Source organism: Nannobrachium achirus (assembly GCF_963921795.1).
Source record: "Nannobrachium achirus genome assembly, chromosome: 4".
Lineage (NCBI taxonomy): Eukaryota > Metazoa > Chordata > Actinopteri > Myctophiformes > Myctophidae > Nannobrachium > Nannobrachium achirus.
In genome coordinates, this window is record NC_137813.1 from 36,895,889 (window position 1) to 36,920,755 (window position 24,867).

The following is a 24,867-nucleotide window of genomic DNA, read 5'->3' on the forward strand; positions in this document are numbered from 1 at the left end:
TTACCGCCCCCCCCAACCCAATTAAAATGTAAGGTTTATTTGTATTGTGTAAAGTAAAATCCTTAGCGGTATTGTAACTTGTGGACATTTTCTCAGAGCTAAATGAGTGTGTACTCACAAATCACCTAGAGTTCAGGCCAAATTCAAGAAAACGTTGACATTCTGACAGTATAACAAGTTCCACATTTTATTTTAAACTTGACAAAGGCAGTTTTGTGGTTCTTACCATACATACAAATACATACAGTGCTTACACACACATTCAAAATGGCAAAGAACTGGACATAGGCAAGGCAAGCACAGGAATTACAATCTGCCTATCCTGTACTAAGTTGCTGCTACTGAGGATAGGTGCCACATAGTGATTAAATACTAGACAGACACAATTATGGACGGGACAACATATGTTACCCAAGTATATTATTCATAAAACAGGAACAAAAAAACAAATCATGTAATAAAGCAATCTATCTAGCTAGCTAACTCCATTTATAATGCTACTGATGATGGATTATGACATAAAAAGCTTCACTACCCTTCATATGAAAATGTATTGTGAGCACTTTGATATAAAGATGCAGTTCATTAAAGTGTGCAGGAAAATAATGACAATTAAAATAGCAGTCTTGCGATATAACTTATTTTCAGCACCAAGTGGTTAATAATGTAGTGTTCTATACCTTCAGAGTCCAGCATATTTCTTTTACTTTCTTAATATTATATTAACTTGCATTTGTATCTTATATAGGCTACAAAATCTGGATAGGTCCTTTGTAAATCTCCATGCCAAAATGTCCACCTTACTGCGATCATATTCTCAGCACAGACAAGATCTTAGGATAAGAACTGCTCTGTGTTGTCATTACCCATGTGGGACACAGCACTAAACTAGACCGGCAGACTGTCAGGTTCCATGTTGTTGTTGTCCCGAGGCATTCAATCATACGTACATACATAGGCCACATACAGGCCAGCAGGGGGGTCGCACTAAATTCTGGGCCCTGGGTGATTTAACTATTGAAAAATAGCAGTAACTCAGTCCCACTTTTTCCCCCCTTGTGACGCCCCTGCCTACATATAGGCCACATACAGGCCAGTCGCCATCAATCCCATGCAGCTTTTCAGATGACATATTATACAGACACTATAATACCACTACTAGACCACCTCTACATAGTTTGCAGGGTACAGTCCTTCTCGCCCTCCATCCTTCATCCCTCGACACCAACCCTGGTCATCCTCATCCTCCACTTTCAAGAACTCCTCACCTAAGACAAGCAAAGATTCAAAACAGGATGTGTGTCAACAGCGGCACTTGGTCTCCCAGCGGTATTGCAGCTCATGCTAACAAAGTTGCAAAGTTACAAACTAACATACACACGCAGTCGCGCATAGGAGACGGTGTGACCACCATAAAAATACTGTAAAAAAAAAACACATCAGACATTATTGTGGGCTCGCCTATAAGGCGAGCACACTTTAGATATTGTCATTGTGGGCTCGCCAGTACCTGGCGAGCACACTTTAGATATTGTCATTATTTATTTATTTATTTATCTAGTAAGTAGACGGGATCTTCGGTTCCTTTCTACTCCTACATACTTAGTGAGAAAATGAAAATAAAAACATCAATGTGTTCAGCTTACAGTGGCGACGTGTGCTATTACTTTATACAGCAATCGGCCAAATGGTGGCGCTGTAGGAAGCCTTCGAAAGTGCGATCTTTGAACAGGTATAGCTCATGCTGTGTTATACATACAGCCATGAAACCTGTATACACTTATGCGTCTCCTCATGCCGAACAACTTTTACCCTCTAACTTTTGACCTCTGACCTTTAGGTCTCCCACAATTCAGAATTATATGAAAAACAGTAAAAATCTATCTCCTCCTGGGATTTTCGCGTCAAGTGCACAAAACTTTTTTCACATGAACTTTGGACCAATACGGTCAGATTGATCAACCAGATTTTTTTTAAAGTGAAATATAATTTTTTAATAATTCAATCAATATTGCGGTTTTATGCAAATTATTCTTCGGCCTCTAAATCATACATGCAAAGTTACACGTTCATGGCATTTGGCAAAGATGTAGAGGGTTAGTCAAAGTATCACTGAAACCAATTTTATTCCAATCGGCCAAAGGGGGGCGCTATACGAAGCGTCTGAAAATTCAAACTTCAAACGGGCATAAGTCATGACTCGTTTCGTTTGAAGACATGCAACTTGTTACACGCGTGCTTTGACTCAAGCGGAAGACATCTGTGTCGTTGTTAAGTAAGCTCCGCCCTTCGATTTTCCGCCACTTTGAGCAGTTTGTAAAACGCGTAAACCCGCTTTTATTCTGGAATTTTCGCGTCAGGTGCACAAAACTTTTTTTACGTGAACTTTGGACCGATATCTAAAGATCTGTCAGATCGGATTTCTTTAACATTGAAACATGCTTTTTTAAATAATTCAAACAATATTGCATTTTTATGCAAATTATTCTTCTGCCTCTAAAACATACAAGCAAAGTCACATTTTCATGACAAAATAGTGTAGAGGGTTAGTTCAAATATCACTGAAACCAATCTTACCCCAAATGGCCAAAGGGGGGCGCTATATAATTTTGAGCAGTTTGTAAAACGCTTAAACCCGTTTTTATTCTAGGATTTTTTTTGCAATTTGCATGAAACATTCTACACGCAATCTAAGGACCTTTATCTAACATGCCTATGAAGTGCACACAAAAAAATTATAAAATAATAATAATAAATATAGCTGCAAGCAGCGATAAAGTGTCCAAAGCCAAAAACACCTCAAATCATGAACACAGCCTGGGATGTGCGTGAAATCTTGCAAGCACATTCCCAATAGGTCAAGGAACAGATACCAACCTTCTCACATTGGCCTGTTATAGCGCCACCAGCGGGTCAACTTTTGCACAACACATTTTTGGAACAAAATGGACCAATCTTTGACGTCAGTAACGTCAAAGAGAGCACTGCCTGCGATCTTGACGTTTTGTGCTTTTATAGCCATTGTTTTCTGGCTTGAAGCGAGCCCACAATTGTTTCGAAGGAACAATATTTTTCTAGTTATTAAGTGTGCCTATGCATAGCATGGGCAACTTATTGTTATCGCTCATATTTATTTAAGTCAGACTTCTTTCTGTCCATACTTTTCCCCAAAGTTTGGCACGCTACTCCTCCCACAGTTTTTGCACCACACACTCGCGCCATATGTCAAATCGACCGGCTTACTCGGGAATCGTGTGCTATTAACTTGCTAAGAGAAAGGTTCTATAGTTTAATTGATATTAATTTATTAGTGAATTAATTTTCCCCATTGACTTATAATGGGAATCGCAAAAACTCACATTCAATTATTTTTCTCTCGCAAACCATAGGGGCTACAGTTTCAAGACTTGGAGAGGAGGTTCATAATGATTTCAAGGATTAAATAAAAAATAATAGTTTCATTTGGCCTCATGGTGGCGCTATAACAGCCCAGTTTACGTTTTGGCCTGTAACTGTTGAACCGTAGGTCGGAAAATTAAAATTATTTTTTCCCTGGATTCCTTGGGTCAAGACGCATCTCCCGATATAGGCCACGCCCATTTGCGCCAGGATAGATTTTCCGCCATCTTGAATTTTCTCCAAAACACACTTTTTGCTCCTTTTCCCACATATTTTCTTCAAATCTCACAAAAAGCGGTACACGTGATCTAGGAACCCACGCAATGAACATACTCAAGGGATATTTCGATAGTCCATACCGTTCGTTCGTAACGCGCTTCTAAAGTTAGCAGGAGGGGCCCGTTTCCCAAACAATAGCCATAAATCACAAACAAATCGTCGAGTCAACACTGAATTTTAAACACAAGTAGCGGGTGGCATACTCAACGAATCCCCAAAAGCATTTCCACTTGGCCACATGGTGGCGCTATAACGGACCACTTGCCTCGTAACTCTTGAACCGTAGGTCGGAGAATTCAAATTCTTTTTTCCCTGGATTCCTTGGGTCACGACGCATCTCTCCATATAGGACACGCCAATTTGCACATGGGAAGATTTTTCACCATTTCGAATTTTCTCCAAAACACACTTTTTGCTCCTTTTCCTACATATTTTCTTCAAATCACACAAAAAGCGGTACACACGCTCTATGACCCCATGCGATGAACATAGTCAAGTGATATTTTGATTGTCCATATCGTTCGTTCGTAACGGGCTACCAAATTTAGCGGGAGGGGCCCATTTGGCAAAAAACAGCCATAAATCACAAACAAAAGGTCGAGTCAACACTGAATTTTAACCACAGGTCGGGGGTGGCATACTCAACGAATCCCCAAAAGCATTTCCACTTCGACCCCTAGGGGGCGTCACAAACGCGCGAAACGTAACCGTTTCGTGCCAGAACGCGTTTTTCACGGGGAGCGACCCTGACCCCGATCTCAACCAAACGCAGACGACTCGGCGGATGGTCTCACGGTCCAAACCGCTGCACAAGGTCGCGCATTTAGCGAGCTGCAGGCACACTTGTCAAAATTGACTCTGTCAATTCTAGTTGTGGGCTCGCCTGTAAACAGGCGAGCACACTTTAGATATTGTCATTATTTCTATACTAGTCATACTAGTCAGTGCAAGTATCAAAAACTTCGGTTCCGTTCTACTCCTACATACTTAGTGATAAAATGAAAATAAAAACATCAATGTGTTCAGTTTACAGTGGCGAAGTGTGCTATTATTTTTTATAGCAATCGGCCAAATGGTGGCGCTGTAGGAAGCCTTCGAAAGTGCGATCTTTGAACAGGTATAGCTCATGCTGTGTTATACATACAGCCATGAAACCTGTATACACTTATGCGTCTCCTCATGCCGAACAACTTTTACCCTCTAACTTTTGACCTCTGACCTTTAGGTCTCCCACAATTCGGAATTATATGAAAAACAGTAAAAATCTATCTCCTCCTGGGATTTTCGCGTCAAGTGCACAAAACATTTTTCACATGAACTTTGGACCAATACGGTCAGATTGATCAACCAGATTTTTTTTAAAGTGAAACATAATTTTTTAATAATTCCATAAATATTGCGGTTTTATGCAAATAATTCTTCGGCCTCTAAATCATACATGCAAAGTTACACGTTCATGGCATTTGGCAAAGATGTGGAGGGTTAGTCAAAGTATCACTGAAACCAATTTTATTCCAATCGGCCAAAGGGGGGCGCTATACGAAGCGTCTGAAAATTCAAACTTCAAACGGGCATAAGTCATGACTCGTTTCGTTTGAAGACATGCAACTTGTTACACGCGTGCTTTGACTCAAGCGGAAGACATCTGTGTCGTTGTTAAGTAAGCTCCGCCCTTCGATTTTCCGCCATTTTGAGCAGTTTGTAAAACGCGTAAACCCGCTTTTATTCTGGAATTTTCGCGTCACGTGCACAAAACTTTTTTTTACGTGAACTTTGGACCGATATCTAAAGATCTGTCAGATCGGATTTCTTTAACATTGAAACATGCTTTTTTAAATAATTCAAACAATATTGCATTTTTATGCAAATTATTCTTCTGCCTCTAAAACATACATGCAAAGTCACATTTTCATGACAAAATAGTGTAGAGGGTTAGTTCAAATATCACTGAAACCAATCTTACCCCAAATGGCCAAAGGGGGGCGCTATATAATTTTGAGCAGTTTGTAAAACGCTTAAACCTGTTTTTATTCTAGGATTTTTTTTTGCAATTTGCATGAAACATTCTACACGCAATCTAAGGGCCTTTATCTAACATGCCTATGAAGTGCACACAAAAAAATTATAAAATAATAATAATAAATATAGCTGCAAGCAGCGATAAAGTGTCCAAAGCCAAAAACACCTCAAATCATGAACACAGCCTGGGATGTGCGTGAAATCTTGCAAGCACATTCCCGATAGGTCAAGGAACAGATACCAACCTTCTCACATTGGCCTGTTATAGCGCCACCAGCGGGTCAACTTTTGCATAACACATTTTTGGAACAAAATGGACCAATCTTTGATGTCAGTAACGTCAAAGAGAGCACTGCCTGCGATCTTGACATTTTGTGCTTTTATAGCCATTGTTTTCTGGCTTGAAGCGAGCCCACAATTGTTTCGAAGGAACAATATTTTTCTAGTTTATTTATCTATCAGTCATATAGTAGACGGGAACTTCGGTTCCTTTCTACTCCTACATACTTAGTGAGAAAATGAAAATAAAAACATCAATGTGTTCAGCTTACTGTGGCGCAGTGTGCTATTACTTTTTACAGCAATCGGCCAAATGGTGGCGCTGTAGGAAGCCTTCGAAAGTGCGAACTTTGAACAGGTATAGCTCATGCTGTGTTATACATACAGCCATGAAACCTGTATACACTTATGCGTCTCCTCATGCCAAACAACTTTTACCCTCTAACTTTTGACCTCTGACCTTTAGGTCTCCCACAATTCGGAATTATATGAAAAACAGTAAAAATCTATCTCCTCCTGGGATTTTCGCGTCAAGTGCACAAAACTTTTTTCACATGAACTTTGGACCAATACGGTCAGATTGATCAACCAGATTTTTTTTAAAGTGAAATATAATTTTTTAATAATTCAATTAATATTGCGGTTTTATGCTAATTATTCTTCGGCCTCTAAATCATACATGCAAAGTTACACGTTCATGGCATTTGGCAAAGATGTGGAGGGTTAGTCAAAGTATCACTGAAACCAATTTTATTCCAATTGGCCAAAGGGGGGCGCTATACGAAGCTTTTGAAAATTCAAACTTCAAACGGGCATAAGTCATGACTCGTTTCGTTTGAAGACATGCAACTTGTTACACGCGTGCTTTGACTCAAGCGGAAGACATCTGTGTCGTTGTTAAGTAAGCTCCGCCCTTTGATTTTCCGCCATTTTGAGCAGTTTGTAAAACGCGTAAACCCGCTTTTATTCTGGAATTTTCGCTCCACGTGCACAAAACTTTTTTTACGTGAACTTTGGACCGATATCTAAAGATCTGTCAGATCGGATTTCTTTAAAATTGAAACATGCTTTTTAAAATAAATTCAATGAATATTGCAGTTTTATGCAAATTATTCTTCTGCCTCTAAATCATACATGCAAAGTAACATGTTCATGGCATTTAACAAAGATGTAGAGTGTTAGTCCAAATATCACTAAAACCAATCTTACCCCAATTGGCCAAAGGGGGGCGCTATATCATTTTGAGCAGTTTGTGAAACGCTTAAACCCGTTAGGATTTTTTTTTTGCAATTTGCATGAAACATTCTACACACAATCTAAGGACCTTTATCTAATATGCCTATGAAGTGCACACACACAAAAAAATAAAATAATAATGAATATAGCTGCAAGCAGCGATAAAGTGGCCAAAGCCAAAAACACCTCAAATCATGAACACAGCCTGCATTGTGCGTGAAATCTTGCAAGCACATTCCCAATAGGTCAAGGAACAGATACCACCCTTCTTACATTGGCCTGTTATAGCGCCACCAGCGGGTCAACTTTTGCACAACACATTTTTGGAACAAAATGGACCAATCTTTGACGTCAGTAACGTCAAAGAGAGCACTGCCTGCGATCTTGACATTTTGTACTTTTATAGCCATTGTTTTCTGGCTTGAAGCGAGCCCACAATTGTTTCGAAGGAACAATATTTTTCTAGTTTGAGATTAATATCTTAAATATCCAAATAATATGTGAGTAGTGTTTTTGTTGTAGATGTCATAAAACATCAAATATAAAGTCAATGAGAAGAGAATGTGTAGTTAAGAACTCGATAGCCGAGTGGTTAGGGCGCATAGTACCACATGGACTCAAATGCCTGACGTGCCCGACCATTTGCTGCATGCCACTACCCTACTCTCCATGTTTCCTGTTTCTGTCAAATAAAGGCATATCTTCTTCTGCATGGACATTTACCTGCTTTAAACGACAGCTCGTCTGTCTCCTGGCCGATGTAGTCATAGAGGGCTCTCACTCTCACTCCTCCTATCATCACACTGATGGAGGTGACAAAACACAAAAACACTTGAGAGACAGGCAGCCATGTACAAAATACAATCCGGTAGTGTTTATGGTATAAAAAAATGACCCACTCTTTCTGGTTATATGGCACACTGTGTACAGTCAATCATACATTTACAGATCCATGAACCCAGATCCATGCCCAATAGAAAGAGCGCAATTCATAAGGGAAGGGAATGGAAGGGAAGGGAAGGGAAGGGAAGGGAAGGGAAGGGAAGGGAGTATTTTCTGTTTCTGTTTCACCCAGTAGATGGCTGCTCAGATGGCTATGGCTGGTCTCACACAGTCACATGCAACATGGTCTGAACCATATACACCCATTCACTTCCCCCCTTCCCTTCAGCATGGCGCACGCTTCAAAACCATGTGACTACCAATGGAAGTTAATAGAAAGTGGGCAGGCCCCCTGGACCCTGCCTCCCCCCACCCGTCCAGCGCGTTGCCGCATGCGAATGTGTGAGTGCAGCCTAAAATGACTGCACAGATGGAGTGGTTACTGTTTACGTACTTACTGGGACACTTCAGCTTCAACTTCATGTAGACTGTGTGAGCCGAGGATTGAACCCCAACCTTTCGATTCAGCTTCTATACCCACTGAGCTGCGACTGCCCCCATAAACTATTAACAGGCACATAAAGATATACTGTACTGTATGCTGTGAGCCTGTGTCCACTCACCTTCTCTCTATCGTTCCTTTCTTCTCTGATCCTTTTTTTCCTTTTTTGCTTTTCTTCTCAGGTGTCCACTCCTGTCCACAAGCAAATGAAACATGAAGTGTGTATGAAATTCTGAGGTCAGACAAAAGGCTGGCTACAAACACAATAGTTAAATAAACACACAGCACTATATGCACTTTAACTTGTGAAAACAAGCACAAAAATAAGAAAAGGCATACGCATGAAAATCTATAATATATCTAACATAGTGAGCTGCATTATGCTGGCACTGTGTTTCGTCGTTGTCGGGTGGAAATCTCGTATCTCCAAGTTTCAAATTTGTATGTTCTTTCGCAAAGTTAAGCCCTGCTTCATCACACAAGGCCGTCGCACAAAAGTAGTGAAAACAGCAGATCTACAAGCACACAACGCCTCGCAGCGCGAGGCGTTGTGTGCTTGCGTTGCGTTGCGTTGTGTGCTTGCGTTGCGTTGTGTGCTTGCAGTGCGAGGCGCTGTGTGCGTGTGTGCGTGCGTGCGTGCGTGCGTGCGTGCGTGCGTGCGTGCGTGCGTGCGTGGAGTAGACAGACAGAGACAGACAAACAGAGTGAGAGACACAGTGAGAGAGACCTGGAACTGAGGCCAGTCGGTGGGCATGCCGGGTCCATGTGTGTTCTTCCACCAGCGCAGGTCTTCCTGCTCGTTGATGGCCATGAGCGTGTTGTGAAGCTCATTGTACACGGCTTTCACACTATAATACAGGAATATGGGCGTCACAAGGGGGGGGGGGGAAAGTGGGACAGAGTTACTTAATTATTTTATACTTTAGCTATTGAAAAATAGCAGATATACAAGCTCACAGCACGGCACAAATGTGTCGTGAAAATGTGTGCAAATCTTTGAATATATGTATTTTTTAAGCGAACATTTGTAACTCAAATTTTGCTTCTGGGGGGTCCCTGGAACTAAATATTTTGAGATGGGGGTGCGTGGCCAAATACATATCATTTTGGGGGTCCTTCACATGAAAAGGTTTGAGCACCACTGACATAGAAACATCAGGTTTTCAAAAAAAGATTTTTCAAAAATAGCAGGCTCGCAGCACGCTAATACAAGCTCGTAGCACGGCACTCGGTGCCGCGCTGTGAGCTTGTTGCGACAGTCAGGTCGCAGTTACTATCAAAACCTCGACCAGCTGTCCGTCAGTCTGTCAGTCTGTCACACGTCAGACGTCACACTTTTGCCCTGCTCATATCTCCGCAACTGTTGCCCCGATCCATGCCAAATTTTGCACACACACTCCTTGCCAACCTCCACCCATCAATTCTCACATGACCCTCTTCTAGCGCCACCATGAGGAAGATTCTTGCAAAACAAATTTTTGGACACTGCTCCTACAAATTTTGACCTAAAATCACGCAAATCGGTACACACTTGGTCTACACTCATGTCTTCAACATGGATCTGTCCCATATAGCGCCACCATCAGGCTGATTTTTTCAAACACATTTTTGGACACTGCTCCTACAGATTTTGCCCTAAAATCATGCAAATCGGTACACAATATGTCTACACTCATGTCATCAACATGGATCACTCCCATATAGCGCCACCATCAGGCCGATTTTTTCAAACACTTTTTTGGACACTGCTCATACACATTTTGCTCTCAAATCACGCTGTGACCTGACGTTCGCTTATCTTCCGATTAGGGAGTCTTACTGGTAGATCTGCAATTTTTCAATAGTTAAAGCACAAAATAACGCATACTAATGGCTTCCCAGTCTACACCGTAAATGGGTTCAACCCCCTCCCCCTATGAAGAACATTCATGGGGGGCCCGTAGTGAATCCTTTTACCCAAGGCCCAGAATTTGGTGCGACAGCCCTGAACATGGGCATTACACCAGTCACATCAACACAACGCAGGCATGTGCGATCACAAACACTACTACCGTGCATTCAGAATGACTGACAAGGTATAATTGTACAAACTGAGCAGGGAAGAGTGTCTATAGAAGAATTCCCACAGATTAATTTTATTTCAATGTTTCCGTTCCTGTCAGTATAAGCTTTTCAATTGATATTTTCCTTTTTAAAGCAAAATATCAGGCAATTTAAGTCATACAAAAGTAGTAAACAGATCAATACAGGATACAATGTTGTATCATACCGTATTTGCCCCACTGCTCCCCTTAGCCTCTGCAGATTTTGTTGAAGTAATTAAGCTGCAGTCTAAACCAAATTGTATAGATCACAACTGGCTGAGAAAATCACAAAGGGAACCGTTGATGCCGGGTCCTCACCCTGATATATAAATAATCTTTGGAATGGCTTAATTGGGGCTCAGATTATTGATTTCTATACCATAGTTAGGTCAAATTAGACTGTCAAAGACAAGCTGAAGGAAACAGGCCTGCAAAAACTCCTCTTGTAGTTGATGTCACATCCTTCTGAGAGCATGCTGATCACCACAAGTCAGCAGAGAGAGTGTTGTACCTAATTAATTCTATGAGAAATCTTGTAATCTTGAAATCTTTGTGTTGTCGCTGACCTTTCCAGCAAGATAAAAATGGTGATCCAATCCACAACCCATGATCAACAAATACCAAAATACCACAACTTTTAGAGCATGACCAATTTGTCACTGATGGCTTTTTCCCCCCATTATGCAGAAAAGGGTGCTTAAGGTGATTACAACATTTTTCAATTTGTGTTTTATTAAATACATATACATAGTTATATACAAGTACAACATTCCCACTGTTTCATTGCACTGACATCATTTTGCACAATACAGTTTATTGTTAAAGAGTAACATGTCTTGCTTCCAGGAGGCAGGACTAGGAAAGGCTAAAACGATTATGAAGGACAAACACCACCCCACAGACTCTGTGACAATCTCTCTCTCTTTGTCTTTCCCTCTCACTTTCTCTCCCCCTCTCCTTAAACAGACAAATGCTGACAGACAGCCAAAACAAAAACACACAGCAGACAATCACAAGTGTGTACCTCTCGTTGTTGGTGACGTCCAGGTGTCTGTGAATGGAGAGGAAGGCCTGTTTGAGGAAGCTGATCCTCTTCCTCTCCTCCTCCTGTGATTGGTCAAATATAGACTCCATCTCTTCCATGTAGCGAGGGGCATACCTGGTCACCTCCTCAAGAACCTTCTCATAGCGCAGACGCACCTGTGGAAGCATGAAGTGAGTGATTGGAACAATGAACACTAACAGCCACCTACCGGTACATGCAGACGCCTGTACATGTTACAGTGTGTACTGTATGTACTAAGGCTGGGCGATATTAGGAAAACCTTTGATATTCAATAACGCTGTTGAATACCTCGACATCAATATTATTCACGATATTAGTAAAAACAATTGCATTATATGGTTTTTAATGTTGTTCTGCTTTAGGTCCACAGCCTGCCTAACCCAGATAATGAATAACATATCCATGCATGCACACTGTACATTACACATAGAAGGGTTAGGTAGGTTAGGTTTTATTGAAATAACCACACCTGGTTACAGATGGACTGCTTTTTTGCATGTGCTACATGTGTGCGTAGTGTGTCTGTTAATTCATTTGACACACCAATACCTTGCATGTTGATACTTCGATATTGTTATATTGCCCTGCCTTAGTATGTACACTTACATTTATATTCTAAACATAATGATACGACATTAAACTTGATAATATCAGCATAGGCTTTGTGAAGGCCCTTGTCCACCTTGGGCCGGGGAAGTCTTTCAAACTTTTGTCTGCCCTAAATGGTGTTGGTGCCACATACGCACGCATGAACACACACTAACACACACACACACGCATGCGCATGCGCATGCGCACGCGCGCACACACACACACGCGCGCGCGCGCGCACACACACACACCGACCCTGGATGACCGCTGCTTACTTTCTCTGCCTCCTGTTGAGCCACCTCCCTCTCCTCCTGGATCTTCCTTTGTTTCTCGATGGCGATGTCAGGGTTTCCCTTAGCATGGGTCTCACGTTCCATGGCAGAGTGCTCCTTGCGACTGACTTTGTGGTATGCCCTCCTGGCTTTGTCCAGCTGGACGGGCACGACATAAATAAAACAGTCACTCTAGCTGTCAACCAGTACTTAGGATGGACACAAAGGAGAAACTGTAATTTACTTCCACTGGATAATTTAGACTCGTTTGGATCTTTATTCTGCAAATGCATCTCAGAGAATGTGGTCTGGGCCAACAGTATAGCATAACAGTGTCTAGACTGTGAAGTGATAAAACAATGTAACCTTAGTTTGATATACGAGAGCAGGGGCGTCACAAGGGGGGAGCAAGTGGGACTGAGTTACTAGGGCCCAAGGCGGAGGGGACTTAATTACTTTAGCTACAGAAAAATAGTAGATCTACAAGCTCGCAGCGCGGCACCTGCAAGCTTGTAGATCTGCTATTTTTCAATAGTTAAAGTTCCCGGTCCAAATGGGTTAAACCCCTCCCCCTATGAAGAACATTCATGGGGGGGCCCCCGCAGTGAATCCTTGTACCCAGGGCACAGAATTTTGGTGCGACACCCCTGTATGAGAGAAAGGAAGCATGCAGACCTTTTTAAGTCGCTTGGCCCAAGGTTTCTGAGCACGTGCGAAGCCCGTGTCAAAGTCCTGGGACTCCTTGAAGCCTCCGAATAACTTTTTCTGGAAGGAGTCCTTCTGCCAGGTCCTGACGCGGTCCCCATCCTCTGCGACCAGCGCGCGACACACGGTCGAGTGTAAAGAGGCTAATCGGTCAGCGGAGGACAGGAAACACTGCCATGCCTTAAGAAGGGACCCATACAGAGGACCTGCAATAAGGCTTAGAGTCAAATAACAGCTTGGTTTTCCCTGTGCTGCTTTGTTCACAATATGCCTACAGCCTGGGTTAATATTCTATCGATAGTAAGTCACTCTGTATGCATAACGTGAACACAGCAGCAGAAATCAGCGGTAAAGCCGTAAATATTGTCCCTGACTCCCTGCATTGACAAACTGGCTGCTTCTGGGCATGCAGAGTTGCGGACTAGTGTGTGGTGGTCTACAGTATACGTAGGTATCCTTTGGGTAAATGGAAATGTGTTTTATTGTATCTGGCTGTACTTAAATTTACCTTCTTTTGCCCTCACTGATTTTAATTTCTTATTTTATAAAAGGGCCTTTATAAAATGTATCTGTGTATCTGTATCAGTCCAAATCAAATAAACCTTAATAGTAATACAAATGGAAATATCAATCTTTATAAATATTTATGATCGGTCTACTTTTGAAGGGAAAGACATACCTTACAAACTCTGTTCTAGACAGCTTGGCCATCAGCCACTGTGTATAAATGTAGTATCCCAGTGATTTGATAAACAGGTGACAGGGGAATGTGGTGTGTGGACGGATGTGATGATTGGCTTGGTTGCCTGAGTGGGCCGTTTTCTTTAGCTGTGGAGTACTCACTGGAGTCCACTAGGGGCTTCCACTTGTTGCTCCACTCACTGAGCTGCTGAGCATACTGCCTCTCAACGCGCGCACGCTCCTGGAAACATGCCACCACGTCATTGCACGCCTGGAAGGCATCTTCTGTACGCTTCACTGTCCGCTGATAGTTCCCAGGCTGTGAGAGGACAGGGGAGGGGATAAATATTGGTGTGGAACAGTGTTGATTTTGGCTGCAACTTTTGATTTAGTTTTAGTCATATACTTTGGAATAAAATTTCATAAAAAAAATCTACAGTTGATTTTGTCAACTATTTGGCAGGCCTTGATAGCGCTGCAGGCTGAAAATAACCTCTACTTGTAGATCTGCTATTTTCAGAGTGCAACCAAACATTACAATTTACAATTTAGGCATTTAGCAGATGCTTTTAATCCAAAGCGACTTACAATAACCAGGTAATACATCTATATAATAAGCAAGATAATATGTCAGTACATCAACAATACAACAAATGCATAGGAATATCAATCTAGAAAAACAATAACATAGGTAGACCACGCACCTAATCAGTAAAAACGTTTCTAAAACCAAAAGAAATGCTATCTAGCTTCATGGTCATCGAGGGAAGGGGAGTGTTACCGTAGTGCTATGGGTTTAGGTGGAGACTGAAGAGGTGAGTCTTCAGTCCACGGTGGAAGCTAGTTGGGGGGCCAGGAGGGCAAATTGTCGAGTGGATTTTTGTCCTGGGGTTTGTGTGATAAAATGTCTTTCAGTTCTACTAGATCTCTTCTCCACTTGTCCCTCCTAACATTTTAGACTAGCTTTTATTTGTTGACAAAATTGTCAATATATTTAGTTTTAGCCACATAGTTTTGATTTCGTTTTTATTCCGTTTTCGTTCGTGAAAAAAGGTAGTCGACGAATATTTTTCGTCAGTCTTATTCGACAAAATCAAAACAGTGTGGAATGGATGTTGGACCCATCATGGGATTCAGAGACAAGTCTATTGGCCCTGAACCATGACATCACAAGCTCTGTGAGTTGTGCAACAACCTTAATGAGACACAGGTTCTCTCTTCTACGCACCTTAAGCCACTGTGACGTGATTCTATCCTCAGAGGTCAACTCTCAAACTGTCAGAAGTGCTGTTAAAAAGCATTGGGTTTCTCTGTGTAAAACGCATTTGTTGCTGCTGCTGACTGCATTGGGGTGTGTGGACAGCAGGCGAGCTGTAAAATGACAGATGGAGAGCAAGAGGGCAGCGGACGGCAAAGGCCTTTGAGTGTAATAACAAATCCAAAGCAAGTGTTTTGTTTGTGGATGTGGAGTTTGGAAATCTTTCCTCAATTTTCCTGGCACCCAATGCGTTCGCCTACACACCACACTCTCTCCCCTTCGCTCTGTTCCTCGTTCTCTTTTTCTCTCTAGCCGCTTCTGTGGTCTCACACACACACACACACACACGCACGCACGCACGCACGCACGCACACACACACACACACACACACACACACACACACACACACACACACACACACACACACAAACACTGACACGTTTACAAGCAGTAAATGTCTGTGTGTGCGCCTCGGTCTCTCCCAGTCAGATTTTGAAATAACCAAGCAATTTTATTTGACTCCAGTAAAAAAGAAAATGTGTGGTGGATTAGAGTGCTCTTTTAGTTATACCTTCACATCTTTTGCATATGTTGCTCTTTTTTAATCAATATTATCCAGCACGTGACATAATTTCTCATGTTATTTTGTGTTTTTATTTGTTTTGGGGCTTTTATGCCTTTATTAATAGGACAGTAGACTGACAGGAAATGGGGAGAGAGATGGGGAGTGACACACAGCAAAGGTCGTCGGGAACGGGACTCGAACCCTCGACACGCTGTCAGGCATCAGAGCCTATGTGGTATGCACCTGGACTGCTAGGCCAGTGGGCGCACCAATTATTTTGTGTTCTTAAAGCTAACTATGAAATGTTTTCTTTAAAAAGCATACAACCAAATAATATAAATGACTCACTTTAGGCTGTGAGTTTAAAAGTCTAAAATGTTCAAAGGAAGCCATATTAGTCTTGAATCTAATAGAAAGCACAATTGGATAACAAACCCCCTTAAAATAATTATAAAAGTTAAAACTGCGCCATGAGTACATTGATGATATAACAGTTATATTCTTCCCATACATTTATTTTGATATAAGTCGGACGTACATTACGTCTTATTTTCTTCGAGAAAAGATTTGAATGGACGTTTTTCACCTGCTTTCTATCCCCTCTATTCTTTTCTACTTGACTTGGTCCCCCCCCTCTTTCTTCTTTCCCTTCTCTTTCTTTCTCTGTTGTGGTTTTGTACTGACTCTCCTCACTCGTCTGAAAATTAAATGAAAACAGCTGAGGAATCTTGCTTGAGGCCAACAGTACCACTGCAGAACAGCAGCAAGCCAATCACATAGGCAGACATAAACCCGCTACAAGAGAAGCTGTCCCAACTAGCCAATCATAGCATTAAACAAAATGGCCACGGTGCTTGCTAGATAATCAAATTTCATGTGCATAACAGGGAGAGTGTTTTCTGCTGGTGTTTCAATCCGAGTGTATCAAAGGGTGCGTTCGGAAAATGCGCACCGGGTGTGTGCTCAGTGTAGTGAGTGCCTAAACCCAACCCTAATCCTAACCCTAACCTCAGTAAACCTATGCCTAAACTCAGCCATGACCGGCTCCGGACTTTAACAAGTCTGCTCTCAAAATGATGCACAGAAAGTATCCCTGTTGATGAAACAGGTAGATCCTAGTGTAAATGAATAGCACTGTAGGCCTATGTGCCATAACGGGATGACTCACGAGATGACTGTGCAAACACAGCACAGTAGGGCACACGTTTGCACCATAATGACAGACAGCCCAGGAGGGGGGGTGAATATATCCAACACAACAGGAGTCTGCCAAATTACAGGGGGTGGGTTACAGGGGATGAAAACTGGGGCAGCCGCTATCGGGCCAATCACAAGCAGAGCTGGTATTAAAGTGGTAGTTCACACAAATTGGGGTGGCAAAATACATAGAACGAAGGCAGTGTTTACATGGAGGAAACACTAGCTTGTGGGCTGTGAACAAAGAGCGAAGCATGAATCACTCACCAGAGCTAGGCATGAATCACTCACCAGATAAAGAACAAAGCCAAATGATCATGTACCTCATCTCATTCATCTCCTGACCTGATACTCCAGTTTGCACAATTTCATTTAGTTTGAGGGTTTGTTTGTTTGTTATTTTAAGATATTTGTGTGAGCTTTATTATTAGATAGCACAGTGTAGACCAACTTTACTATAAATACTGATGAAACATTGTCAAATTGTCAAATAATAATTGTGTGGAAAATATGTGCTTGTCAGGGTGAGGGTGGGCGGTCCCCAGTTCAAATATGAAAAGGTTGACAACCGCTAGCGTAGACCAGTGGTTCCCAAACAGTGTACAAAAAGGATTATTATTTTGTTGCTATCGAGCAGAAACCGCTTATCTCCATATTGATATGGCCAAATGCTGTTATGGGATTTATTAACCACGTGAACGAATTCTGGGCATATCATAATAGGCGAAGATTCTGCAAAAATGTCAAGTCACAACCCGTTGCAAGAGACCCAGTGTGAGCTTATAACTTATAGAAAATCTATTTTCAGCTCAAATGTATAGGGTAGAGGTAAAAAGTAGGGGTCAAAGAACATACCACCAATGATTTAAGGGGTCATTAAATAAAATAATGTAGATAATGATGATGAAGAATCAGCATTTCTTAAAGCCACAGTGAGGGATGCTGTTATATGGTACAGTAATGAGAAATGAGAGAGAAAAAAAGGTTAATGTGTGTACCTCCTATATGTCCCATGATTTGTTTTAATTTGATACAGTGGATACAGGTGCATATGAATGTATATTTCTCTTGGCAAGACTTTCCATATTTCTTGGACTAACCTTGATTTTGTTGTCAAGACTTAAACAAATATTGCGGTTTATGCTAAATCCATTGTGTTGAGTTTCAAATCAACCACAATCTTTATGAAAGAGCTTTGTAAGAGAAGTTTTTACTGTCTATGTCAATCATGTATTTGGTCTAGAGCAGTGGTACTCAGTGGTTCCCAACCTGTGGTACATGTACCACTGGTGGTACACAGAGGGGTCTCCCAAAAAAGAAGAAAAAAGTGGAGTGAAATATTTATATTATTGGTAGTTCTGACCAAGCACTTGGTAGAAAAAGGCTCTCAATGTCTGTCTCAATGTGGCACTGTGTGACAACTGCAGGAGTTAAAGGAGTAGTTCACAAAAAAAACATATTTCTATTGGTTACACAACAAATGAAGCCTTGAATTTATGGTGATGTTGAATCGGTCCTATTGACCCGATCATCAAATTATTGACATGTGCATAGCACAATAGGATGGGATAGGTCTACGCACCTGTATTTCAACATCAGTTATTATGGTGGTACTTGGAGAGACATATTTTCTGAGGTGGTACTTGGTGTAAAAAGGTTGAGAACCACTGGTCTAGAGCAAGTGTTTCTCTACCTGGTTTGGGCCAGTCCCCCGTATCCAATATCCACATCCAATACTCAATTAAACCCCCACACCCAATTAAAATGTAAGCTTTATTGTGTATTGTGTTGCATATATAATTTAGAAAACATCTAATTGATTACCAAATATCAGACACTTTACATTAAACTAGACTGTTAGTTCCCAGGGAGTGAAACATCACATCAGGTCCCTCTCACAGCACTCAATGGCAGGGCTGTCATGGCCCTACGACAGGCCTGTCATGTTACCATGGTACCATGTTACCAGCCCTGTCATAGGGATATCAGGCCCTGTCACAGGGCTGTAACGGGGCCTGACATCCCTGTGACAGGGTTGTGACAGCCCTGTCGCAGCCCTCTCATTTGATACTGACTGGCATTATACTGATATGATTCCAACCATGATTGGTTTTGTCATTTCAAACAACCTTGGACTATCAAGTCAACCTTTAATTTTTTGAATTATTTTATGAATGCAAGAACAATGGCTTCTATTTCAGCATGCTTTACTTTCCAGGAAGAGAAAGTCTGTGGTTTCTGTTAGCTTGTAATCCTCATCAATGATCTCATTGGTAGGTGGGTTTCTGAACTGCCCAATTATATGACGATAATGTTGAAGATGGGTGAAGTGCTTCTTTAACAACAACACTGTTTTCTTCACAAGGTCATCAAGACGTTATGATGCCAAGTGACAAATACGTACAATACTGTATATACATAGATATGGCAGTCCTTACTTACACAGTACACTGACTCTGAATTAAATTAACACAGAGGATTATGCTGTGTACACTTTCAGACACAGAATGGCAGACAGAGTATGACAGACATACTGACAATATCTCCTGCATTTTACCCACGCACGCACACGCAAACGCGCGCACACACACACACACACACACACACACACACACACACACACACACACACACACACACACACACACACACACACACTCTCTCTCTCTCTCTCTCTCTCTCTCTCTCTCTCTCTCTCTCTCTTTCTCTTACCATCCAGAAGCTCCGGTGGTTGGCATCTTCACAGCCATTCTCAGATGGGAGAGTCGACATCCTCGTCCCTAAGTGTGTGACAAAACATTTGATTAAGCAACCAGTCTGTTGCCTAAAACTCTGAATATGTTTGTTTAGCCAAATTGGAGTGGAGTTTAAATTAGTGTAGTCGGCTTTGTATTTGTTGGGAATGGGGGGTACCTGCATGGATGTTAGATAAGGAAATACTGTAGGTATGTATGACAGGTTAGTGTTAGTGGAGATGATAGATTTTTCACTGTTTTACTGATTCTGTTCATCTACCCAGCAGGGACTACAGATGGGAATTCACTATAGTGGCTAAATATTGTACAAAGCATATTTTCTCTTTTTCTTCTTCTTCTGCTAATCAGTGAAATGAAATGAAGCAAGTCTATAACCTTGGTCTCAAATGCAGGGGTATAGGTAAGTATTAATAAAGTGTCTTCTCATTTTAAGGAATGAATGGTCACTCATAATAATACTAGTAGTAGGAATTAAAGTGCAGAATATGGCAATTGTACAGTGTGTTGCTTATGTCTGCAATATTTGTAGGTTTTGGGGTTCAACATGGTAAATGCAGTATACATTAAATGCTGTCTCAGTGCCTAGTCAAGTGAGGGCACAGGGCAGACTCTCAGAGGCCTGCTATTATAAACTGCCAGTGTGCATTAGCAAGGATGGAATGCCCTCTCCCAGAATTCCCAGCATTGAAACTTGAGCCATCTCAAAATAAACAGGGGATCGTCATCGCACTCAGCCTCTGTTACCTTGCTGGTTGCTTGATCTCTCTACACCCCCCCACTCACAAAACAACAAAACAATCCTACAAAAAAAACATAGGCATGTAAAAATGCACATGCTCCCAAACAAACATGTGCATGGCCATGTGCCAAGAGATTGGGGGAGAAAGGGCCTTATACAGGCATGTTCCCAGCAAGCTCACTTTCTAAAGGCATGTAGCAGAAAATGTAATAAACCGCCCTCCAGATTTTTATCACAAGACTATTGGTGGTGAGCAGGGGAGCAGTGAGCAGACACTCTCTCTTTGCCTGTTTTCCCTGTCTGCCCCTCTGTCCTCGTGGCTCTGACAGAAACACAATTAGATTCAATGATTTTCCTCTATCTCCCTCTGTTCATGGGACGTCACATGCTTGTGTGTCTATTCATCTGTGGTTTTGTCTGCCTCCATCTCTCTGTCGTATCTTACAGAAAGAAATGTTGTGTGGTTACACAACCCAAGTGAGTTTGTATGTGTGTGGGTATGTATTTATGGTATGTGTCTATGTACATACTGTATACTGTATACCAGGGGTCTTCAACAGGGGGTCCGGGACCCCTAGGGGTCCTCAGAGTTACTACAGGGGGTCCTCCAAATCTTTGTGTGATAGAAACCTTTTTTTCCTCCTTTTTTATATGAACCACTTGTACCCTACTGTCCAAGTGTCCATATTGGGAGAACTTTAGCCAAAAATAGCAGATCTACCAGCTCCGTTGTGAGCTTGTAGATCGGCTATTTTCGGCAAAGAGCTTTGGTGTAGAGGGGAAAAAGAGCAGACTAAGTACAGAGTGAAAGGTCAAGTTTTATAAGTATTGACATTTCAAGTGGTTAAATATCTGAAAACACAAATTGACATTAATCCAAAAAACACTGATGATTGTGCTGTCAAACAATGAAACTATGGAATCTAGAGGTGTGGGGGGTCCCTGCTTCATCTCTTGAATCTCAACTAAGGGGTCCTTGGCCTGAAAAACGTTGAAGACCCCTGCTGTATACAATATGCTCCCTATCTGTGCAGATTTGCAGGAAGTCCGAAAAATAATGAATTGCTTCCCTTTTAACCCTTGACCTCCACTTCCTGCCCCTCACTGGCTGACTATCCCCAGGGTAGAGAAACATATGGGGGAAAGAGAACACTGCTGTCCTTCTATCATATCAGATAATGTGAGAAATGTCTGTTAGCTGATGCATCTCCATCACAGGGCTTATTGACTTTCAGTCAGAGCTATCTGTTACAAGCAGATGATGACCTGTATACTGTAAATGTTGTAACCACAGATATTATACAACTTACCATCTACCAGTTTATATTTGATCTCACCAGACCTGTCAAGAGTGCTTTAATAATATCCACCAGGATCACATACACACAAATGCTGTTTCTGCTCAGGGTAACTCAAAAGTCACTGTGGCTGCTTTAAGCTTGTTGTGGTGTGTGTGTGTGTGTGTGTGTGTGTGTGTGTGTGTGTGTGTGTGTGTGTGTGTGTGTGTGTGTGTGTGTGTGTGTGTGTGTGTGTGTGTGTGTGTGTGTGTGCACGTTTAATTGTCTCCGCCAGCCGAAGGCTGAGGGAGAGTATGTTTTCCCCTCCGTCCATGTGTCCGTCCGTGCGTCCGTCCGTCCGTGCGTCCGTGCGTCCTCGCAGTTTGTGAGCGCCAAATCTCAGTCGCCGTTGGCCGGGTCGCTGCCAAAGTGAGCACACACATTCCCTGGATGCCAATCTAGAACCTCTGCCCTAAATTTTTCAAATGGGCCTTTTCTAGCGCCAACTAGTGGCCGATGTTTGCTAAACACATTTCTGTGCACTACTCTTACAGATTTTGTCCAAAAATCCTACAAATCGGTAGGCAATATCTCGACAGTCATGTGATCGACACGGATCTGTCCGATTTTGCATATTCCATCCTGATTGGCTAAGATTGGCTTCCAAAGTTTGTGGGATTGAGCCGTTTTGAACAAAATGCCTCAAATCACAAACGCAAAGTGCAATTATCATGAAATCGCGCACACACGTTCCCACTAGGCCGAGGAAGAAATGCCACTTAATTTTTTTTAATCAGCCTCATGGTGGCGCTATAACAGCCCGATTTGTGGTTTTACCTATAACTCCACCGATCAGTTTCAAACTTTGTAAGCGCACTCCCTAGAGGCTAAGGATAAACCTTTGACCTGTATTTTTCACATCAGCCTTTTATAGCGCCACCTTTGGGCCGACTTATGTAAAACACATTTTTGGATATTACTCCTTGAGATTTTATCCAAAAATCATGCAAATCGGTACACAGTATCTCTATAGTCATGTGATCAAGTCCGATCCGTCTGATATTTCACATTCCATCCTGATTGGCTAATATTAGCTTCCAAAGTTTGCAGGATTGCTCCGTTTTTGAACGAAATGCCTCAAATCATCAACGCAGCTTGCGATTACCGTGACATTTGCCACACATATTCCCACTAGGTCAAGGCACAAATGCTACCTTTTTAACATTGTCCTGTTATAGCGCCACCAGCAGGTAGACTTTAGCAAAACACATTTTTGGAACACAATGCTTGAAATCATGCATGCAGCGTCCGATTGCCATGAAAGATCTAAGGTGAAGAACATATGCCACCCTTTTTACATTGGCCTATTATACAGTAGCACCACCAGGACGCACGGCCTGGTGGAGACCTGTGCTCGGAAGAGCACTGCTTCTAGTTTATTTTGGTTTTAGCATTTTGACAAAAAACAAAACTGAAACAGATATTGTACATCGTACATCCATTCTGGAGAAGGGAAACTCCATCCCCCTTTAAGCTATATCCAGATCTGTTGTAGGTACAGTAGGTATCTATGGAGCTGATTCCCAAGTAATCCTAAATAAGATGTCTCCGAACATTAACTTGAGACTAAGTTCATTTGATCTGAAAGAGCCTGTCTGTGAACTTCCAACAGATAGATCCCTTCCCCCCGACCCCCTCCACCCCCCACTCTGACAGCTTGCACTGCTGTGGCGGTGCACACGTATGCTCTCGTCTCCCCTCTCCTCCCCTCAAGTTTCGTCTGTCACACATAAGCCAATGCACACCCACATAGGAAACACTCCATATAGTAACACATGAAATCATGGAGCCAGAATAGATTTTGATCCTTCCATCCATCAAATCTTTACAAAGTATAACAGTATCTCAGGCATTCAAAGGTAAAGATTACAGTGAGTTCCGTTACCTCTCAGTCCTCTGTGTTGGGGTCCTCGTAGCCCACTTGTGTTTTGGCACCAGAATAAATATTTTAGCTTGATATCTTTTCCTTCCTAGCAGCTCTTCATACTCTTCCAACTCTTCGCTCCCCTCTATTTTCCACCGGTCATGTACAGTACCACTCCTACTCTTCCTCCCTTTCTTTGGCCCTGCTGCTTGTTTCAGATGAGTTGGTTTTCTTTTCTTTTTCTCCTTCTCCTCCTCTTCGTCCTCCCGAACTTCTTCTTCTTCTTCTTCTTCTGTCAGTGTTTTTGTCCCAGTCACTCTCCAAAACAGCTGCAGGGAACAAACTCTCCCATTCTCTGCTCTTGATGGTCAATAACTGTCTACCTCACCCTCTCTCTCCCTCCCTCCCTCCCTCTCTCTCTCTCTCTCTCTCTCTCTCTCTCTCTTTCACCCCCCCCTCTCTCTCTCTTGCTCCCACCCACTTCTGTCTGTTTCCCCTCTGTCTCACTCTCTTTCCCTCTGTTTTACCCTTGCTCTACTCATTTCAGTGTAGAGTGAATGAACAGTGCCTTGTTGTGGTGTGTGTGTGTGTGTGTGTGTGTGTGTGTGTGTGTGTGTGTGTGTGTGTGTGTGTGTGTGTGTGCGTGCGCGTGCGTGTGCGTGCGCGCATGCGTGTTTAATTTATTTACTGTAGGTTTTAGCATTTCGACAAGAAACAAAACTGAAACAGATATTGTACGTTGTACATCCATTCTGGAGAAGGGAAACTCCATCCCCCTGTGCTTGTGAGCGTGCCCCCCTCCCATTCCCCCAGGGAGGTTTGGTCTGTCTGCCACAGCTGGATGAGACATCCGGTGTGTGTGTGTGTGTGTGTGTGTGTGTGTGTGTGTGTGTGTGTGTATGTGTGTGTGTGTGTGTGTGTGTGTGTGTGTGTGTGTGTGTGTGTGTGTGTGTGTGTGTGTGTGTGTGTGTGTGCGTGTGTGCGTGTGCGAGTGCGTGTGCATGTGTGTGTGTGTTTATCTATAGCATGTGTGCGGCGGACACATGCTTGTGCATGTTTAGGAGATTCTTTGAAGTTGGAGGAGGGAACTATGGAGTACAGTGTGCATTAACATATACCTCTGTTGGTGACATAACACCTTATGCTATGCTATACT

General features: G+C 42.3%; 1 protein-coding gene across 1 annotated transcript; it reads right to left on the bottom strand.

Moving 5' to 3' along the window:
* Nucleotides 1-331: 331 nt before the first annotated feature.
* On the bottom strand, nt 332-23,999 carry LOC308283647 (protein kinase C and casein kinase substrate in neurons protein 3). Its single transcript, XM_080724115.1, has 10 exons — nt 23,733-23,999; nt 19,728-19,795; nt 14,158-14,314; nt 13,285-13,520; nt 12,613-12,768; nt 11,705-11,880; nt 9,324-9,444; nt 8,718-8,788; nt 7,936-8,015; nt 332-1,268 (listed from the first exon to the last, which is right to left on the bottom strand). Exons 2-10 carry the CDS (start codon nt 19,785-19,787, stop codon nt 1,159-1,161), a joined length of 1,167 nt encoding a protein of 388 aa, XP_080580241.1. The 5' UTR covers nt 19,788-19,795; nt 23,733-23,999; the 3' UTR covers nt 332-1,158.
* Between the last annotated feature and the right edge of the window lie 868 nt (nt 24,000-24,867).

Excerpts from the sequence above, each read along its gene's own strand:
- LOC308283647 (XM_080724115.1), bottom strand. The coding sequence starts at position 19,787 with ATGTCGACTCTCCCATCTGAGAATGGCTGTGAAGATGCCAACCACCGG. Across the intron at positions 9,445-11,704 it reads GACGTCACCAACAACGAGAG|TGTGAAAGCCGTGTACAATG; the intron begins GTACACACTTGT and ends CCTGTATTATAG. Across the intron at positions 1,269-7,935 it reads CGAGCTGTCGTTTAAAGCAG|GTGAGGAGTTCTTGAAAGTG; the intron begins GTAAATGTCCAT and ends TGCTTGTCTTAG.